The sequence below is a fragment of the Jaculus jaculus genome, chromosome 16 (genome assembly GCF_020740685.1).
Source record: "Jaculus jaculus isolate mJacJac1 chromosome 16, mJacJac1.mat.Y.cur, whole genome shotgun sequence".
Lineage (NCBI taxonomy): Eukaryota > Metazoa > Chordata > Mammalia > Rodentia > Dipodidae > Jaculus > Jaculus jaculus.
Window position 1 is genome coordinate 35594561 of NC_059117.1, and position 21066 is coordinate 35615626.

The 21066-nt window shown below is 44.5% G+C and overlaps 1 protein-coding gene across 1 annotated transcript in view; it reads right to left on the minus strand.

Moving 5' to 3' along the window:
• The window catches only part of LOC101606930 (solute carrier family 40 member 1-like), a 34513-nt gene that overhangs the window by 1270 nt on the left and 12177 nt on the right, over positions 1-21066 (minus strand). Inside the window, exons 5-10 of the mRNA XM_012947536.2 lie at positions 18093-18252; positions 16117-16232; positions 15580-15706; positions 12537-12810; positions 9611-10254; positions 3871-4101 (exon numbers count right to left, since the gene is read on the minus strand). Of these exons, the coding sequence (XP_012802990.2) occupies positions 3871-4101; positions 9611-10254; positions 12537-12810; positions 15580-15706; positions 16117-16232; positions 18093-18252 (1552 nt within the window). The remainder of the gene's footprint in view (positions 1-3870; positions 4102-9610; positions 10255-12536; positions 12811-15579; positions 15707-16116; positions 16233-18092; positions 18253-21066) is intronic.

Genomic DNA, 21066 nt, shown 5'->3' on the forward strand with positions numbered 1-21066 from the left:
TTGCAGTGGCTGGAAGCCCTGGTGCGCCCATTCTCTCCTTCCCTCCCTCCCTCCCTCCGTCTCTGTCTCTCTCTCTCTCTCGATCGCTCGCTCGCTCACTCTCGCTCTCAAATAAAAATACAACAAAAAAAGAAAATCACTTGGTATCTGGGTCAGTAGACTGAGGAAACCAGTATCACTGTAATCACCATCACCACATTCCAGAGTGACATGGGGTGATTTGCATACAAATATCAAAAGTTTGGCAGGGAAATACATCATATGATTAGACCTCACACTGTTGGCTCACTAAGAAAGCCAGAAATGATTGACAAGTGAGCATCACTTCAAAATGGAGAACAGAAGCAAGTGGCCACTTGCATTCAAGGATCCCTGACCCCAAGTGAGAAGGTGCTTCATTTCCCTCAAGATCCCCAGTACTTTGAAGAAAGAATGTGTCTGGGTAACTAATGGAGGTTCTGGAGAGTGTGGGGACAGCTGTGTTCGGCTCCAGAGCAGAAAGGTCAGTGGCTCAGACGCCTCTGGCGGGCCTCAGTGCGCTCAGCAGTTTGCCAGGTAAAGGCCAGGGTAGCACTCTTGAGAGAGAGCCATGTCAGTGAACAGTAACAGCCAGACATTTGTTTGAAGGGTTTAGTTTTATTTCGTACTCAGATTTCCTTTGCCAAATTTACCTTGGGTTTATAAATGGAGAATTTCTAATTCCAGCATTTTGTGATACACTTGTGATTTATTGCAATCCCAGTTAGAAGGCCCCCTGGTGGAGCTTATGTGAACTGCAGGGGAACGAGTGTCTTGGCCTTCCACCATCACAATTTGCATCTCCAGAAAGACAGTTCCACTCCAGCCTGTTTCCGGGACAGAGATATTAAATATGATCAAAAGTGCTTGGTACATGTCACTTGGCATTGTTTCATGAACAGAGCAGAAGGCTGTAGTTGATGGAGTGAAGTCCAATACCAGTTAACACTGGATAGGGTAACATTTTGTCCTGGAACATTACCTTACGTCCTGCAGCACAGTAGTGCCCTCTCATGGTGGAAACACACACACGTGTGGAACTTTGGAAATCATCAAGATCCCATATAGCAGCCACCAACCACATATGGCTATTCAAATACATAGCTAGTCCAAATTGATATGGGTTGAAGGTGTTTAAAAAAATCAAAATCTCAATTTTATAGTGACTTCAAGGTCATTAGATATATTGGTTTGAGTGAAATATGCTTTTAAAACATAACTAATTTGTATTTTGATTGACAGCACTGCTTTAAAGCATGAATCAAGACAGCCGGGGAAATAAATATTGGTCCACGTTGTAATCCAAAGATGTTGCTCTTCTGCTGTATAGAGCCTTGAGGAAAAGGAACAGTAAAATTAACACCTAATGCTTGCCTGTGAAGCTTAAGGACCCAGGTTCGATTCTCCAGGTCCCAGTAAGCCAGGTGGCACATGCATCTCTAGTTTACAGTGGCTAGAGGCCCTGGTACATCCATTTTTTCTCTGTCTCTAATAAATAAATAAAAATCTTTTAAAAATTAGCACCTAAAACACAAATTTTATATGAGTCCCACCCTTCCTTTGGCTCACATTCTTTCCACCACTTCTGCAATAGCCTCTGAGCCTTGGAAGTCGTGACAGAGATGTCCCAGTGCTGAACACTTTGGAGTGTATGGATTAAACACTTTTGTCCCATGCCTGCTCTGTACAGACATTCATGTGTTCATTGAAGGAATAAACAGCAAAAGGACTGGAAACGCTACACATCAAAATGCAACTTCCAGCAAGGTATGGTGGTGCATGCCTTTAATTCCAACAGAGGTAGGAGGATCCTGTGAGTTCGAGGCCACCCTGAGACTACATAGTGAATCCTAGGTCAGCCTACACTAGAGTGAGACCCTACCTTGGAAAAAAAAATGCAACTTCCTTAGTGAATAATTCTGGTTTCCTGATCTATTCTTCATTTAATTTGGTGTGTACGTGTGTAGTAATGTAGTCTTTTAGGCTTTTTTTTTTTTTTTTTGTATGGAAGATGGAGCGATTGGGGGAGGTTGTACCATAAATAGCATCAGAATTGTATAAAGTATTCCTTTTTAAAACTCCCTTATGTTAAGCAAAATGTTCCACAAAATTCTCTCCTTGCATCACTTTCACTTAACTGCTCTGAGAAGCAGTTCTGTGAAAGATCCCTTTTTGTAGTTTTCTTGCTATTAATATTTTCTGCAAGGTGTTGGAGATCCAACCCAGGGCCACAGGAATGATGAGAAAGTGCTTGACCATAGTGTTCTATTCCAGCCTCTGTCATTATGGTAATAATGAGTGAGTCCTTCCCTTGGTTTTTACATTTTTCAAGTAAGGGTCCTTAACTGGAGAATCATTTAGTAATATCTGGGGACGTCTGATTGCCTCAACTAGGTGAGAGATGTGGCTTCCAGGTACGTGCAGTGGTTTGCGATATCAGAAGGTGCAAAATATCCTCTAGAGAAGTGCCTAAAATAGAGGTTGATCTGACCTAGAATGTCATTCCCATCAATGCCCACCCACTAAGGTGGTCCTGAGTATGTTACAGGCTAGCCCCAAAATGTCCCGTTCCCAACACAAAGAACAGTTCTCTAAACTATGAGCCCTAAGGGGACCTTATTGCTAGCCCCACTTTTTTCACATAATACTTATAAAATAGTAATTAATCACTATTTTAAACCAAGAGATACACAGATTTTCTTCCAGTTCCTCAAAATGCCATAAACTCTGCTCATTACAAGCTGGAGGCATTCATTTTTTGTTTGTTTGTTTGTTTTGTTTTTCAAGGTAGGGTCTCACTCTAGCTCAGGTTGATCTGGAATTCATTATGTAGTCTCAGGGTGGCCTTGAACTCACAGCGATCCTCCTACCTCTGCCTCCGAAATCCCGGGATTAAAGGCATGCGCCACCACACCCAGCTAAGAGGCTTTTTTTTTTTTTTTTTTGAGGTAGGGTCTCACTCTAGCCCAGGCTGACCTGGAGTTCACTGCGTAGTCTCAGGGTGGCCTTGAACTCATGGCGATCCTCCTACCTCTGCCTCCCGAGTGCTGGAATTAAAGGCGTGTGCCACCACGCCCGGCTTTAGAGGCATTCTTAATCAGAGCTAATCTTAGTTTGACCACCAAATCTCTGGCGTAGTCCAAGGGCTCTTAAACTATGCAAAAGTTGTACTCAGAGTCAGTCAGCTCAACCACAGAATACACACCAACTAGCAGAAGAACGTAAGAACTGAGACCAAATATTGTTGGTCATGCTCTACTTCTGTTCCTAACATTGACCAGAATATTCTCACTAATTTTAGCTCCCACAGAACAAGTCAGTCTGAAGACACTACGTTATTAGACTGGCAAAATTAAAAACAGAGGGCTTTGGTTAAGGCACTTCTCTGCAAAGCCAAAGGACCCAGGTTCAATTCCCCAGGACCCACATAAGCCTGATGCAGATGGCGCATGCATCTGGAGTTTGTTTGCAGTGGGTGGATGCCCCGGTGTGTCCATTCTCTGTCTGCCTCTTTCTCTCTGTCCCAAATAAGGAAAATATTTTTTAAAAAAAATTAAAACCAGCCCTTTGAGAGTCATCAAGTGGGAGGATATTTCTGACTTCAGTTCATGGGTGGGCCTCAGATTGCCCCTTCCAACCTCAGGATACAACCAGAGGCAGCACCACCCTGAAGCAGTTGATGCTGTTGGCAAAAGTTGATGACAAGACTGGCACTGGTAGCCCCAAAGGGAAACGAAGTGGGAGATGGGACCAGGGCTGCTAGAGCTCTGGGAAGTGTGCCTACCTCTCATGTAGGAGGTGTCCAAGTGCCCTTCCTTGTCGTCTCATTCACATGGGCATTTTTAATCTTACTCTTTCTTGCATAAAAGAAATAGAGCACATGCCCAGTGATCACGAACAGTATGGAAAGGAAGACCAGCATGCCGAACTGCTGTGGCCGCGGAGCCAGCATGACGAGCATGAAGTGGATGAGGTCCATGAGGTAGTTCAGGGAGCACTGCACACCGTTGACAGCCCCTCGTTCCACTTCTGGAATGTTCTCCTGGAGAAGCTGAGTCACAGTGAGGTCAAAGGACCAGAGGCCTACAGAGCAGCGATGTAGGAAGAGAATGAACAGATGTCAAAGAGCCTCCGTAAGAGCCTAGCCTTGGCCTTGCTGCATTCAGTGAAGGCAACTTTCTGCTGTCCGGTTTCCTCATCTGGGGAAAGGGAATAATACTTCGGGCACTTGCTCATTGGAGTAGTCTGAGTGGTGGTTTGAATGTAAAATGGCCTCCATAGACTATGGGATTGAATATTTAATCCCCAGCCTGTGGCACTAATCTGGAAGATCACGAAACCTGGAAGTAGAGGCTTGCAAGTCACAGGGCGGAGCGATAGTCCTGAAGTTTTATACACCAGCCTCGCTTGCTGTTTGAGATCTCTCTTTCTGAGGATGTGACAGTTTGACTCCTGCTTCTTGCTCCTGCCCCGTTTTCCCTGCTTTCCCTTGAAACCGGAAGCCAAGAATAAACCCCGTCCTTGCTACTTCCCGTCAAGTGTGTTTTTGTTTTTTTTTGTCACAACAATGAAATATAACTGATCTGCCGTAAGATCATATTATAACATGTGTCACATGGTGCCTGGCCTTCTGTTAGAATTTAAGGTGGGTTTTTTTGTTTGTTTTGTTTTGTTTTGTTTTGTTTTTGCTGCAGCATCTCTCTGACAGGCCAGCCTCAAACTCACGATTGGCCTGTCTCTGTTTCCTGGGTACTGGGATAAACAGGCCTGAACCACTAAGACTGGCCTTTTAATTTTCATTTTTCCTATTTCTAGTCCTGGGATTATGGGTAGCCACTGCCACGCCCAATTTGTAAGTAGTTTTCAAATAATAAAAATACTTCATGCAGCCGGGCGTGGTGGCGCATGCCTTTAATCCCAGCACTGGGGAGGCAGAGGTAGGAGGATCGCCATGAGTTCAAGGCCACCCTGAGACTATATAGTGAATTCCAGGTCATCCTGGGCTAGAGCGAGACCCTACCTCAAAAAAAAAAAAAAAAAGCCATACATAAATTTATATATAAATTATACATAAATTTTCTTTTTGACCCACCGTCACTACCCCAACATCAGACACACCATGGCCTCTGTTAGCTGTATTTCTTTATGTCCTGTACTTTACTGCAAGGTAGATTTAGGACAGCAGTTTGGGGCTCCACATCTATTTTCAAGTCCAAGTTTTTCCAGCTCACTCCTGACTTAGCTGAGGAAGAACTTGGTTCCTGTCTCTCCCATGTCCACACCATTTGAAAACGTTCCAGAAGCAGCTCCAGGTGTGAGGTGCTATCAACCAGGGCAAGGTTAGGGTTACTTGCGCAAGAAGCAACGGCTCTCTCAGGGATTCTGAGTTTCCGCCTAGACGCCATACTGGCTCTGCAGAGGCCTCCTTCTCCCCTCTTTTCCAATGTCTGCCTTTGCAGAGCCCTGTCCCAGCCCCCCATCCTCTTGTGATACCCCAGCCACCGTGCAGTGGCCCCCTGACATCCTCCCCATCTCCCAAGGGTTTCCTAACCATCCTAACTGACTTTTAGGTCTTGCCTTGCCTGCCAGGGACTTCCTGTCTGTGGCTCAGAGCTCAGCTGTCGGATGCTTTGCCCTGGCCCTTAGCAAGTAGTACCCACAGAGTTTAGGAAGGATTTGTAAAATGCTGTGGTGGTACAGCGTGAAGTGTTGGCTAATTATACACTGAGAATTACTTCTAAATTGAGGGTGTAAAGAGTTACAATTCTTAGACTTTAAAAAGCAAAGACACTTTTAAGCAAATCTGGCTCTAGGGCAGAATTCTGTAAAATAGTTTTCTTGGGGGGGGGGCAGTTGCTTACAGAGCCTTACTGCTGAAACTGCTGCCTTTTCTGAGTTAAAACTCAAAAAGCATAACTTTGGGCTGGAGAGGTGGCTTAAGGTTTAGGTAGCATGCCTGTGAAGTCTAAGAACCCAGGTTAGATTCTCCAGGTCCCACGTAAGCCAGATGTACATGGCAGTGAATGCACTTGGAGTTTGTTTGCAGTGCCTAGAAACCCTGGTGCCCCAATTCTCTCTCTCTTTCTATCTAATAAATATATAAATCTTTAAAAAGCATAACTTTTCCTTTTTTCCCCCTTTCTGTTTCTTCTTTGGATCCTGGTCAAAATCCTAAGCATGATCCTCCAGGATTTTCTGAAGGTCTCCCTTTGACCCCCACCCCTTCCCTCCGCTTGCTGACCTCCATTGCTGAAACCTGCTTTCTGGATGCTACTTCAAAAGGCATAACTTTCTCTCCTCCTGTTATCTATCTCCCTCCTTTCAGCAGCTAGTGTGATTAACAGCTTGCCTACCCTGTTGTGTTTCCTCAAACTCCAATAAACTTGTCCTTGAGCATTGTTCTCAAAGAAAGAGACAGTTTCTTTTAGAGTGGACACAGTCATTTCTTGATCAGGTTCCTAGGATGAGCCCTGTGTGTGGTCACACGCGTTGGATACACAGGCTGACCTCACTGGGTTACTCCCATTGGGAGTAAAACCACCCAACCGGCAATTAGGGCGTACTGAGCTGACCATGCCAACATTGCCTTTGCCAACTCTACTCAGCACTGTGTCCCCTGTGTCTCACTGCTCACCCTGTACCCCACCGTATGAAAACCCCCAAATCACAGCTGAACTATGATTATGATGTGGGTGACCAAAGATGAAAGCTTTTTTTAATCCCCCCCATAGGGAGATAACTGTTTAGTAAATTCCCACCACAGATCAGTGAACCGTGACTTAGGGGTCCTGCCAACACCAGGCAGCTGGAGTCTGGGTCCTGAGCTGTATTCCCTTAGGAGTGTTCAGCCAGTTCTGTGTCTCTGGGGTCCCTGTCTGGAACGCGGTGGCCGCAGGCAGCCAGGAGGAGCTCTTTCTCTTGATCTAAACGCTTCTCCAGATGGCAGGCTCGGCTGGTGCGCATGTGTGCCGCCCGGATGTGATCATTTCCTTTGCATTGCAAAAGCCCAGTGATCTTGGTCAGCAGGAATCACTGGTGGAGAACTTTTTCCCCCTTTTCAACTGGATACTCACCATAATATAATGTGAATTGTATAAATCTTCAATGGACCACCTATTCTCAGTGGTTTGTGCCATGTAAAGGTAGCAAAACCCTAATAAAAGATAATCCAAGCCAGGCATGGTGGCGCATGCCTTTAATCCCAGCACTCCGGAGGCAGAGGTAGGAGGATTGCCATGAGTTCAAGGCCACCCTGAGATGACAGAGTTAATTCCAGGTCAGCCCGGACCAGAGTGAGACCCTACCTCGAAAAACCAAAAACAAAAAAAAAAGATAATCCACCTATTGGATACCTAGTTCAAAATACTTTAAGGTCAGGTAGCCTCTAGATGAGAGAGCAGGTTTTTGAACCAGTTGCTTGGAATTTTGTAGAAATATAGTTTCTTTCTCATATGTTACATTAGAGGAATGGAGTTCCCAGGCTAGCCTATTATAGTATAGCCTCTCTTTATTTATTTATTTTTCTTTCTTTTTTTTTTTTCAAGGTAGGGTTTCACTCTAGCTCAAGCTGATCTAGAATTCACTATGTAGACTTAGGGTGGCCTCGAACTCACGGCGATCCTCCTACCTCTGCCTCCCCAGTACTGGGAGTAAAGGTGTGTGCCACCACTCCCGGCAGTATAGCCTCTTTTTAAAAATATTTCTTTTTATTTTCAAGGAGAGAGAATAGCAAACGAACTCCAGACATATATTCTACTTTGTTCATCTGGCTTTATGTGGGTACTGGGGAATCGAACCAAGGCTGTCAGGATTTGCAAGCAAGTACCTTTAATCTCTGAGCCATCTCTCCAGCCCGGTTTTATAGTCTCTTGAATTAGCCTTCAAAACTCATTTCCTTTTCCTCAATGTTTCCAAGCTTCTATGATAGAAGGAGTTCTTGGACTCAAAGGCAGAACACTGCCCCATGGTTCTGCCCCACTAAAATGATGTTCTGAGACCCAAAAAGGCAGGGCTTTTGTTTCAATGTAATGCCTGCAGAAGATGGTACCCAAGGGAAAATAGGAAGGACACACTTGGTTTCTGATTTACATCTTCCACTACCCACCATCATACTCCTCATTCCCTGGTTTCTGACCCAGCAGTGGGAAATCCCCTGACATTGAGCTTACAGGCCAAGGAGGGGCTTTGAAATTAATGACTTTGAACTTGGGGACTAGCACAGGCTTAGACAAGGAATAGTGCTATCTGGACAGGCATTCACCAGGAGGATCCGTGTCAGAGGGCCATGGTTCAGCCTTCAAAGCAGGGAACCTGCAGGTCTGATCACTAGATCCAGTGGTTTCTGTCACCAGCACAAGTGACATACTAGGATTGAAGGCAAATCCAAGAACCAAAATTCATTTTCTTTACGTTTTAATAAAGTCCCTAACTAAAACAGATATGTTCTCACTGCTAAGTATGAATGTCATGGTTGGAAGAAAAATTCAGTGTCTCTGTCTTTAAGTGCTCTTCCCAGCCCAGGCAGCTAGGAATGGCTGACTTCTCCCTTATGAGGTTTCTATCCTCTCTCTTCATCCCAGTTCTTTTTTTTTTTTTAATTTAGTTTTTTTTATTGTTTTAGAGAGAGAAAAAATTGGCACACAGGGCCTCTGCCACTGATATCAAACTCCAGACACTTTCACCACCCAGTGGGCATGTGCGACCTTGTGCTTGCCTCACCTTTGTGCATCTGGCTTACATGGGATCTGGAGAGTCAAACACAGGTCCTTAGGCTTTGTAGGCAAGCTCATTCATTGCTAAGCCATCTGTCCAGCCCTCTTTTAAAAAGTTAGTTATTTATAAGAGAGAGAATGGGCATGCCAAGGGCCTCCTGCCACTGCAAATAAACTCCAGACACTTGCCACTGTATGCATCTGGCTTACATGGGCACTGGGGATTGAATCTGGGCTGTCAGGCTATTCTAGCAAGTGCTTTTAAATGCTGAGCCATCTTTCCAGCCCTCTCAGTTCTTTTTGAGTTTTTTTTCTTTTTCCAGTGCTAGGCTAGCACACATTCAGTGAACTCAATCCTTAACTCCATCCTCATCCCAGTTATACAGAGAAAGGTTCAAGGTCAAAGGATTCTTTTCATATTGATACTGTCTATAATGTGTATGTGCATTTTCAATTCCCCAAATCTCTACAATTTCACTTTCTAGCCTTGTATTTGCCACTGTCCCTTGCCAGGAGCAGTCATCGCTCTCCGTGACATGTGTCTACACTGTCCTTCAGAGGTCTCTGATTGTGCCACACTGTAGAAAGACTCCCCAAACCCCAAGACTAGATTAGATGTCTTTTCTTTGTGTTCTCAATCCATCTGTCCTTCCCTAACATGACCACCCCCTGGCTAGCTTGGTGGTTATGACTACTTCCTGCACGTCTCCCTGTCCCAGGGACTATCTCCTTTTCTTTCTCCACTATCTAGGACAGCTCTTGTCACAGAACAGGTTCTCAATGAATGATGCTGGAAGTTAGAGTAGATAGCAGGGCTTCAGAGATAGCTTAACAGCGTCTCAAGCTGCAGAATGCCAAGACACATTTGACCCACTGCTTACCAATTCTTGCCAAGATCACACCTGAGAAGAGCAAGATGATAGAAATGTAGGACTCGGGCTGCTCCGGGTCCTGCTGGCCATTGAACAGAACAGTGCTGTTGGTCCAGTGGATGGAAGAGCGATCTGGGAGGATGGGTTGATTCAGGCTTCTTTTGAAAGAATAACTGTGTACCTGGTCCTCTTTCAGAAGGTCACGTTTTGAAGAGGAAGTCTTGTTTAATGGGAGTGAGAAGACAGTCATATCAAAAGGACTTCCAGGAGCAAAGACAGAAAACACACAGAGTGTTAGACAACCTACGTGGAGCCAGCTGGAAATGATTCCTGTGGTGACCAAACCATAATGTCCCCGGAGGCGGGTGAAGAGAATTGTACCCATCAGGCCAGACACGGCTGAAAGGGCCGTGAGGATGCTAAGCAGGGAGCCTCCAACCCCCTGGGTGTAGGCATAACCAGTGGTGATGCAGTCGAACCCCAAAACAGTCATGTAGAGGAAGGCCAAGCCCAGGCCAGCCAGGAAGACAGTCTGGTGACAGTACGTTTCCCATCCCTCGCGGCACGTGCGGAGCAGCCTGCGCATGTTTTGGAGACAAAGGTCAAACCCTTTGGCTTTTTGTCCTTCCAGTTTATAACTGTGGTCCTTTGGCCTTTCTAAACTTCTGGATCTGTTGGTGAATCTGTCAGTGTTTTCCCAAAAGTCCGTTGCACCTAAAATAAAATCCAGTTAAGCTTAATGTCAGTATACTGCCCATGTCCCTCAGCCCATCCCAGCCTCCTCCTCGGCTGGACGATGGCTCTCTCTGCACATTGGTGGCTTCCCTTCCCCCAGGCACCCGTGATCCTCTGCAGGTGCTAGAATGCAAGGGGCTGGCTCTAAGTGCCTAAGGAACAGTGCTTACCAAGGAATGGCAAGAGTGGTTGGATAAATAGCCCCTTTCCTTGTCCCTTGGTGGGACAATCCTGAGGTATAGCCTCAGTCTCTTAGAAGGTCCCCAGATCCTTTTACAGTCACACAATCAGCTCATCTCCTCCATGCCCCACTTCCCACTCCGTCACCCTGCTTCCTGGATCACTTTCATCCCAGATCTTTGTCTCAAGAAGTACTTGTGACGCAACTCAAACTAAGACACACTACCAGGTCAGGCAGACAGGCGAAGAAAGCAGAGGGTGAGGTCAGGGGAGGGAATGACAAAATTCCTCATGCTTGAAACTCGGGAATGAGCTCAAGGAAGTAGTAACAGGTACTTCCTTGGTTACTCTCTCTGAAGAAACAGAGACAGGACTGGGTGTGGGGGGGGGTGTGCTAAGTACCATTCAGTCTCCCAGGACAGTTCAGCAATGAGTATAAACACAGTAAAAATACATAACTGGGACTGGAGAGATGGCTCAGCAGTAAAGGCACTTGCTTGCCAAGCCTGACAGTGTAGTCCAGGCTTAATAGTCATAAGCATGTAAAGCCAGTTGCATAAAGCGGCACACGCATCTGGAGTTCATTTGCAGCTGCAAAGGGCCCTGGTGTACCCATACTCAACTCTCTGTCTGCCTCTTTCTCTTCTTGCCAAAATAAATAATAAAAATATTTAGTATGTAAAAGTACATGACAATAGGTGAGAGGTACTCAACACAAATGAAGACAAGTTCTACAAAGGACTGGGAGAGCAAAATAAGGACTCTGAATAAAGGAGAGGAACTGGTGAGCCAAATCCAACCTAGCTAAACAAGGAGCCAAGGGGAAGGAGAGGTTTTCACTTCAGAAACGAGTTCACTACTTGAAATACAGATAATGAAAGCACAATAGTGAGAAAGCAGCTAACAATGACTTAAGCAGTTGTATATGCCAGGGGCTAAAATAAGCCTTTGCTTAGGCTATCCTATTTAATTCCCACAACACCCCCATGAAGTCAGCTCTCTGACCATCCTTATTTCACAGACAATATGAATAAGGTCACCTTGCAAGCTCACCTAAGTGATACATGGCGGATGAGGACACTTACAATCCATCTGTCCATTTATCATTGGGGCAAGCCTGTCTATTTACTCTTACAAATACATATATGTTGTTCATGCAGTTGGGTATGGTGGGCTTTAATTACAAAACAACTTGAGAAAAAACAAGAAATCTTAGAAGCCCAGAAAGGGAAACTGTCAGAAACAAGTCTGGAACTGTGCTGTACCAGGCAGATAGGCAATGTTGCCAGTGGGCAAAGATGGCTCTTACTGAAGGAGAAGGAGACCCTAGAAATCGCAGCTCCTCCTTCCTGTCATCGCCACCATACTGTTAGGTGATTTCTTTTCTTTTTTTTTTGTTTTTTGTTTTTTGTTTTTTGTTTTTTTGAGGTAGTAGGGTCTCACTCTAGCTCAGGTTGACCTGGGATTCAGCATATAGTCTCGGGCTGGCCTTGAACTCACGGCGGTCCTCCCACCTCTGCCTCCCAAGTGCTGGGAATAAAGGCATGCGCCACCACGCCCGGCTTTGTTAGGTAGTTTCTCATTTTCAGAGATGCCCAATTCATCACATTATCCAACTGAAGGGGAGCCCATACAGCCCCATAGTCCTTGACACATTCATCTCTCCATTTTAGCACCTTCGAGGAAGATGCTCATGAGCGTGGAAGGAGTAATTTGCCCCCCCCCATAGCATGTGCAGGTTGCACACTGCACAGTTCCCTAAGGTGCTGCTTACGCTGGAGTTGTTCTAAATGGAGTCCCTGGAGTGATGCCGTACACAGTCGGTGTAACTGCGTAAGGCAGCCCTGCCCGACCTCACCAGTGAAATCAAACGGCAGGACCAATAGCAAATACAACTACGGCTTTCTCATTTATCACTGTTTCTAGGCTCATTTGCAAACAGAATGTTAAGATTATGACCAGACACAAGCTCTGAAAAGAAGTGAAACACTCACACAGAGGAGAAGGAAAACATGAGAGCACTCTGAGTTTAAAATTACCTTGCATGTTCATAGGCTCCCGCTGCCTTTCTAGGGAGTGCTCCCCAGTCTGTTGCTGGGGTTTTACAGCCAATTGAGGAACTAGTTGATAAACCCTGGACAGAAAGAGAAACTCTACAAGCAGTGAAACCACATTCCATCCAAGAATGAAACCACAGCCGATCACATGAGATGCCCATGTCATCACCTGGCCCACAGACAGAGGGGCAAATATACTAATGACCTGATCCAGCCGCCGGACTGTTGCATTCATCCCTGCAAGTAAGAGGAGGAAACACTGTGTGACTCAGTGGATGGGTGCAGCCTTTCCTTCTGATGAACTTGACACCATGCATTTGCTGGGCTTGCTAACCACTCAAGATTATGTGATGATGATACCAGGAAGGAAAGATCTCTTTAGATTTCTACAGATTAGCAATGGGCTTTTCAACTTAGCAAACAACTTCTATATAAACTGTGCTGGAACATGAATGATTATCAGATTAGTAAAATGAGGAGGAGGCTAAGTTACCCACTATCTCAATGATAATATATATTTTCTGAGGCAAGCCCAACAGGCTAGACTTCTTTTTTTTTTTTTTTAATTTTTATTAACATTTTCCATGACTATAAAATATATCCCATGGTAATTCCCTCCCTCCCCACCCCCACACTTTCCCATTTGAAATTCCATTCTCCATCATATTACCTCCCCATTACAATCATTGTAATTACATATATACACTATCAACCTATTAAGTATCCTCCTCCCTTCCTTTCTCTACCCTTTATGTCTCCTTTTTAACTTACTGGCCTCTGCTACTAAGTATTTTCATTCTCACGCAGAAGCCCAGTCATCTGTAGCTAGGATCCACATGTGAGAGAGAACATGTGGCGCTTGGCTTTCTGGGCCTGGGTTACCTCACTTAGTATAATACTAGACTTCTTTTTTATACAAGCGAGTGAGTGAGAAAGGGAGAGAAATAATTGGAGCTCCAGGGCTTCCAGCCACTGCAATCAAACTCCAGACATGTGCAACACCTTGTGCGCATGTGCAATCGTGCAAGCTTATGTCACTTTGTGTGTCTGGCTTCCGAGGGACCTGGAGAGATGAACATGGGTCCTTGGGCTTTGCAGACAAGTGCCTTAACCACTAAGCCATCTCTCCAGCCCCAAAATGCTAATACTAATCATGACCATTACAAGTCTCATGGTGACGGTGAAGGGAGGGCAGAAGAATGAGTGGAGTTCTTCCTGTGTGCTGGGCACATGGTTTTATGCCTCTGCTCATCTCTGTTACTGCTGCCAACAACTCTAAGAAGCAGTAGTTCCATTTTATAAGCTAAGAGACAGACATAGACAAGTGAATATATTTGCTGAGGGTAAGGAATGGAGTGGAGTGGAGACTCAAACCTGGGCGCTCTGCCTCCAAAGCTTTATCTCCTAAGGATTTCACCATCATGAAGTCTATGTACAAATGTGTTTATTTAAAAACTTGAACCAATTTGCTGGGTATGATGGTGCATGTCTTAATCCCAGCACGTGGGAGGCAGAGGTAGGAGGATCACCATGAGTCTGAGGCCACCCTGAGACTACATAGTGAATTCCAGGTCAGCCTGAGCTAGAGTGAAGCCCTACCTTGAAAAACCCAAGAGGAAAAAAAAAAATAAAATAAAAAAGAGCCAGAACCTGCACTTTACTTTAAATTTCTTTACAATAATTAAGAGGGACCAGGAAGGTATTATTGACCAGAGACAGAGGACGCCTAAAACAGTATGTCACCCAGCTTTTAATCCCATAGCTCTTATTTGGGGTGGTGATTTGGAAGCCTCAGTACATGCAAATAAGTGCAACTTAAAAGCCGACATGATTATAAGGGGACTCTATTGTCTGCAAGACATACTTTACAGACTTCTCCCTAATAGCTCTCTTTATCTTAGCCATCAACGCTCAGGCACTACAACTGTACAAGTACAGGGTAGCGTGAGATCGTCAGCTCTAAGTGGCAATTAGAACCCACTGCAGTGTGGACCATCCACATTTTATAAATGGAAGAAAAACAAAATAGATGTCAGATTATTCCACTGAACTCCTTCACTAGAAAACACCCAGATTTCTACCCCTATTATCAGTGACACTCAACAACCATATTGGAGGATAATTATTTTTTAGAGAGAGAGAGAACTGGTGCGCCAGGGCCTCAGCCACTGTAACTGAACTGCAGCTGCTTGTACCACCTAGTGGGCATGTGTGGCCTTGCCCTTGTCTCACCTTTGTGTGTCTGGCGTGTGTGGGATTTGAACATGGGTCCTTAGACTTTGCAGGCAAGCACCTTAACCATTAAGCAACTTCTCCAATATTTTTTTTGGTTTGGAATGTGGAAAGTTATCACTGGTGAGAAATTCAGAAACCTTTTTGGACTAGAAAGAGATTATCGGTTAAAGGCTCTTGCTTGCAAAGCCTAACAGCCTAGGTTTTATTGCCCAGTACCTATGCAAAGCCAGATGCACAAAGAAGCACATGCACCTGGAGTTTGTTTGCAGTGGCAGGAGGCCCTGGTACAACCACACTCATTCCCTCTCTACGTTCTCCTTACTGTCTCTCCCATAAGTAAATAAAATTTTAAAAGCAGATGCAAATGAAAAGCTACTTCCCTGATGTACAGTTTATCTGTGATTTCAATAACAACAGTACCAGTTATTTCTTAGGAACCTCCTCTGTGCAGATGCAGTGGTAAGCACTTTACAAGTCCTTCCTTCCCAAGTGAGCTCTGAATGAGAGAGCGAGTACATGAGTGAGTGTCTATGTGTCTACCCATCTTATAAACAAGGAAATTCAAGTTCAGGGAAATTAAGTAATTTGCCCCAGGAAATGCAACAGGTAATAGAAATAGCAGATTTTAGCTGAACTCAAACCCAAATCTGGTTGGCTCCAAATTCCTTTCTCCTACAGTCTATGAAACTGACTCTTCAAGTGTTGTGAATGGCTGGCCTCTATTTCTTGGCTCATCAGAGGACTAATGAGGCCCAGGGGGGCACTGCTCACCAGCAAGCTGGCCTCTGTTGTCCCCAGTAAGGCTCACAATCCAGTCCCTTTGAATGGTGATGGTCAGGGCTGTACCAGCCAGGTTTGCCACAGCCGCCAGGGTGATCACCACTGCGTAACAGGCCACCTGCAGAAGGAGGGAGGGATTGATTAGAGGCCAAGAATAGACCTTCCTGCCAACCATGGAACACAGTTATTTATCTGACAGCTTGAGGAACATCTTAATGAGTTCAGTGACCTTTGAGAGAAAAGGGCTCCAGGAAAGTCTACACCAAATGCCGTTGTCGTGATGCGAAGTGTTTCTTCCTTACTCCATTAGCACCAGAGCCCATGCTAATTGTGGCTTTGCAGACACGCTCCGCTGTTCTGCTGCCTTGCTATCAGTGGGACTTGGGCTGGTTTAGAAACGAGGAGTCAGGAAGGTAGTGGTGAAAGGGCATGGTGAGCAGGCCATGTAGAGATGACCTCCCGGTGCACACAAGGGTCTGGGTCTGTGACAGGCTCTCAGTGCACAGGAGGGAGCAGGGTGACACTCACCATGAGCCAGCCATGCCAGATTTGCTCCATCTCCCTTCTGTAGGAGAACACCAGCATGAGGACCCCGCAGCAGGTGGTGACAGAGGCGTTCTGAATGAAGAGCGAGGCGTGAGCCACTGCGAACGGAAACACCCAGGGGCCCAGTATTTACTGTTGGTGTTGAGACACGGCTGCAGCACCATCTCATGCAGAGCCACTGCATCTGAACAACCCCCCAGGCCAGCCAGGCTCGCCATTCCCACCAGCCGGTGCAGGCTTGGCCAGGACACAAAGAGCAGGTTCCGTGCTCACGAGCGGCAACACCTTTGCAACCCAAAGGAAGAAAAAGAACTGGCCTTCACCAGCGAATGAAAACACTGTTAGAGAGAGATGATATGAAAAACCAGATTCCAGATAAATTTTTAAGAAAACTTGAAATTTGGACTATGGAGATTGCTCCGTGGTTGAAGACACTTGCTTGCAAAGCCTGTCAGATCCAGGTTCTGGGTTCCATTCCCCAGGACCCACGAAAAGGCCAAATACACAGTGTGGCACATGTGTCTGGAGGTTCTTTGCAGTGGCTGGAGGCCCTGACATGCCCATTATCTCCTCTCCTCTTCTTACCACCTTTCCCTTCCTCTTCTCCTCCCCTCCTCTCCCCTTCTTACTCTCTCTTTATCTCTCTCAAGAAAAAAACCAAAAACTTGAAATTTTCAATTGCCACCTCTGACTCTCCTGGATTTAATCTGTAACAGAGGGTTCTCATCTGGGCCTAAGGAGCAACAGGTCACATTTTAAAGCAGTTGACCTTTCCATGGTCTTGTTTCAACAAATGCCTTTCTGAGTCTGCTGCAATGTTACTACTAATCAACAGAACAGGACAACTGAAGAACAAGTTAAGAAATCTTCAGTAGGCAATGTCGTTTTTTTTAATTTAATTAATTTAGTTATTATATATATATATATATATATATATAGAGAGAGAGAGAGAGAGAGAGAGAGAGAGAGAAGGAGATGGGGAGGAGTTGGGATACTCCAGGACCTTCAGCCAGTGCAAATGAACTCCAGGCACAATGTGCCACTTTGTGTATCTGGCTTACATGGGTCCTGGGGAATTGAACCTGCATCCTTTGGCTTTGTAGGCAAGTACCTTAACTGCTAAGCTATCTCTCTAGCCCAACAATGGAGTTTTAAGACAATACATACATTAAAAGCTGAAAGATCTATATTTGAGCAAAGAACTCTCCAGAAACTAATTCCTAATTAAAACAGATTACCTGACACAAAGACTGTCTTTGATCTTTTACATATAAAAATTGCCTTTAACAAAAACAATACATGCACAGTTTATTTAGGCAATGCCTGAATATTTAAAAGTAAGCACATTTTTTAGTAATTCAATATGAAAAATTTATACTAGGTAAGAACATAAAAACAAGTGTTGGGTATATAGCTCAATGGTAGAGCATGTGCCTAGCATATCTATGGGCCTAGCCTCTGAGTTTTATCCTCGGTGCTGGGAATATATATATATTTAGAATACAAAGTCAGACAATATAACAAAAAGCTATATAATTTATTTCAAAGCTTTTTTTTAATTTTTAAATTTTTATTAACATTATCCATGATTATTAAAAAAAATCCCATGGTAATTCCCTCCCCCCTGTCAAAGCTATTTTTGTTTGCTTTAATTTAATTAATTTATTTGTTTGCACATGTCTGAGTGTGTGTATGGACATGCAAGGGTCAAATGAACCCCAGATAATGCATTACTTTTTCATCTGGCTTTATGTGGGTGCTGGAATATTAAACCTGGGTCATCAAGTTTTGCAAGCAAGAGCCTTTAATCAATGAGCCATCTTCAAGTCCCCTCATAAAGTTTTAAAGTTATTCCTCAGTGTAGCTCAGATCTACAATTCTATTTCATTACACAGTGCCTCAAAGCTAGTGAGGACATAATATATTGCATAATTGCATACATCATACAAGAGAATTACCTTTATTTCTTGGTTTCCTGTCAATCCAGTCACCAATTAAGACCCCAAATATTAGCACAGATCCAGCCACCACTAAGCCAAAAACTGCTGTTAGAAGGAGGTTATGTCCATACAGTTCCACCAGGAACACAGACATAGCAAAGTGCCACATCCGGTCTCCCTGCAAGGCAGAAGAGGCAGAGCATGCTGTCATGACACACCAAAGGATGGAATAAAGTTAAAATCTAGAAAGACATTTTCCCCAAGGACATGCAAATTTTAGAAACAGAATTTCGAAACTATGCTTTTATGCAGAACAACCATAAATTGATTATTATGTAATATACTTATAACTTGAAAAGTATTCTTATTTATTTGCAAGTACAGTGGAAGACAGAGAACACAGGTACACCACAGCCTCTTGCCCCTGCAAATGAACTCCACATGCATGTGCCACTTTGTGCATCTGGCTTTATGTCAGTGCTGGGGAATCAAACCAAGGCTGTCAGACTTTGCAAGCAAGTGTCTTTAACTGCTAAACAATCTCTTTAGCCCAAGACAGAATATTTTTATAATCAAACACATCAAATAACAAGTAAGCTAATAAGAAATATCAAATATACTCTTGGGGGAACATGAGCATCCTAAGTAGTAACTTCAAGATACCCTGAGAATATGTGCTTATCAGAAGCCACAGCAAACAGACAGAACTGGAGGCTGGAGATATGGCTCAGCAGTTAAAGGCATTTGCTTGCAAAACGTGCTGTTATGGGTTCGGGACCCCAGCACTGATGTAAGGCCAGGTACACAAAGTGGTGCATGCTCCTGGAATTCATGTGCAGTGGCAAGAGGCCCCGGTGCGCCCATTCTGTCTGTCTTTCATAAATACATAAGTAATATTTTTAAAAAGAGACAGAATTGCAGTGTTGTTGGCCTCCGAAAGTCAGAGGAAATAAGCATCTTCTAGCAAGCCGAGAGACCACGTGACTGACCCATGGGAGAACAAGGGTGAACGGGCCCAGCTGTCTCTCATCTGCAAGTTCCAGGACACCCAAGCCTTAAGCATGGATGGTTCCTGTGTCACTGAGCATTGTTGTTCTCATTAGCAACTGCAGCCTTATGTCAGAGGCAAATGACCAGTGTCACAGATACTCCTGAGAGAAGGCATCTATGGTCCTCTTAGAAGGAAGAAACCACCTTCTCATTTCTGCAATCATTTTATTTATTTTTCTTTTCTTTTATTAATTTTCTAGGTAGGGCTTCACTGTAGCACAGGCTGACCTGAAACTCACTCTGTAGTTCCAAGGCTGGCCTCAAACTCACTGCAATCCTCCTACTTCTGCCTCCCAAGTCCTGGGATCCAAGGTATGTGCCACCACACCTGGCTTCTGCAAACATTTTATTTATTTGTTTTTTGTTTTTTTTTTTTTTGAGGTAGGGTCTCACTCTGGTCCAGGCTGACCTGGAATTAACTATATGGTCTCAGGGTGGCCTTGAACTCTCAGCGATCCTCCTACCTCAGCCGCCTGAGTGCTGGGATTAAAAGCATGCGCCCCATGCCTGGCTTCTGCAGCCATTTTAAATATGATGCCAGGTACTTGGTCAAAGATAACCAGTCAGATAAGGAAGTAAAGCACTCTGGAAAAACCTGTAACAAATATCAGACAGTGAGACAGAGAGACAGCCTCACTGAGACTTTGCATGTCTAGATTATCAGCCACAGGCTAGAAAATAATGGTTATTATCTAAAGAAATGAATTCCAAGTCTGATATTTTGATCAGGAAGTAAGAAACTATTTTAAAAAAATAAAAATTCTAGAGCTGAAAAGAGTAACAATAGAAACTAAAATTTTAAATTCAATTCGGGGGCTGGAGTGATGGCTTAGTGGTTAAGGTGTTTGCCTGTGAAGGACTGATGTTCAACTCTCCAGGTCCCATGTAAGCCAGATGCACAGTGACTGCAAATACACAAGGTCACACATGTACACAATGGGGCACATGCATCTGGAGTTCAACTGCAGTAGCTGGAGGCCCTGCTATGCCAATATTCTCTCTCTCTTTCTCTCTCTCTCTCTCTTTCACTCACTCACTCTCTCATGTAAAAAGTCCAGTCTTCTGGACTTTCCTCAAAAAAAATTCATTGGAGGTCTAGAGAGATGGTCCAGTGGTTAAGGTGCTTGCCTGCAAAGCCTAATGAACCAGGGTCAATTCCCCAATACCCACGTAAAGCCTGACGTACAAAGTGGCATATGCATCTGGAGTTTGTTTGCAGTGGCTAGAGGCTCTGGTGTGCCCATTCTCTCTGTCTTGCTTTGCTTGCAAGTGAGTAAAAATTAAAAATGAATAAATAGAGCTGGAGAGAGGCCTTAGCTATTAAGGCACTTGCCTGCAATGCCAAAAGGACCCAGGTTCAATTCCCAAGTACCCACATAAGCCAGACGCGCAAGGTAGTGCATGCATCTGAGTTCATTTGCAGCTGCTGAAGGCCCTGGTATGCCCATTCTCTCTCTCTCATAAATAAAGCTGGGGATGGTGGTGCATGCTTTTAATCCTATCACTCAGGAGGCAGAGGTAGGAGGATCGCCACAAGTTCCCGGCCACCCTGAGACTACATAGTGAGTTCTAGGTCAGCCTAGGCTAGAGCAAAACCCTACCTGGAAATACCAAAGGGGGGGGGGGGACAACAACAACAACAAAGGCAAAGCTAGTCATGGTGGCATATGCCTAGAAAGATCACTGTGAGCTAGAATTAAATCCTACACAAAAAACAATTTTTTAAAAATTCAATGGGAGAGATAGTTCAATGGTTAAAGGTGCTTGCTTGCAAAGCATGATGGCCCTGAGTTTGGTTCCCCAGTACCCACATAAAACCAGATACAGAAAGTGGCACATGCATTTGGAGTTTGTTTGCAATAGCAGGAGGCCCTGGAGTACCCATACTTAGTTTCTCTCTTTCTGTCTACTTCTTTCTGTCTCTTAAATAAATAAGTATTTT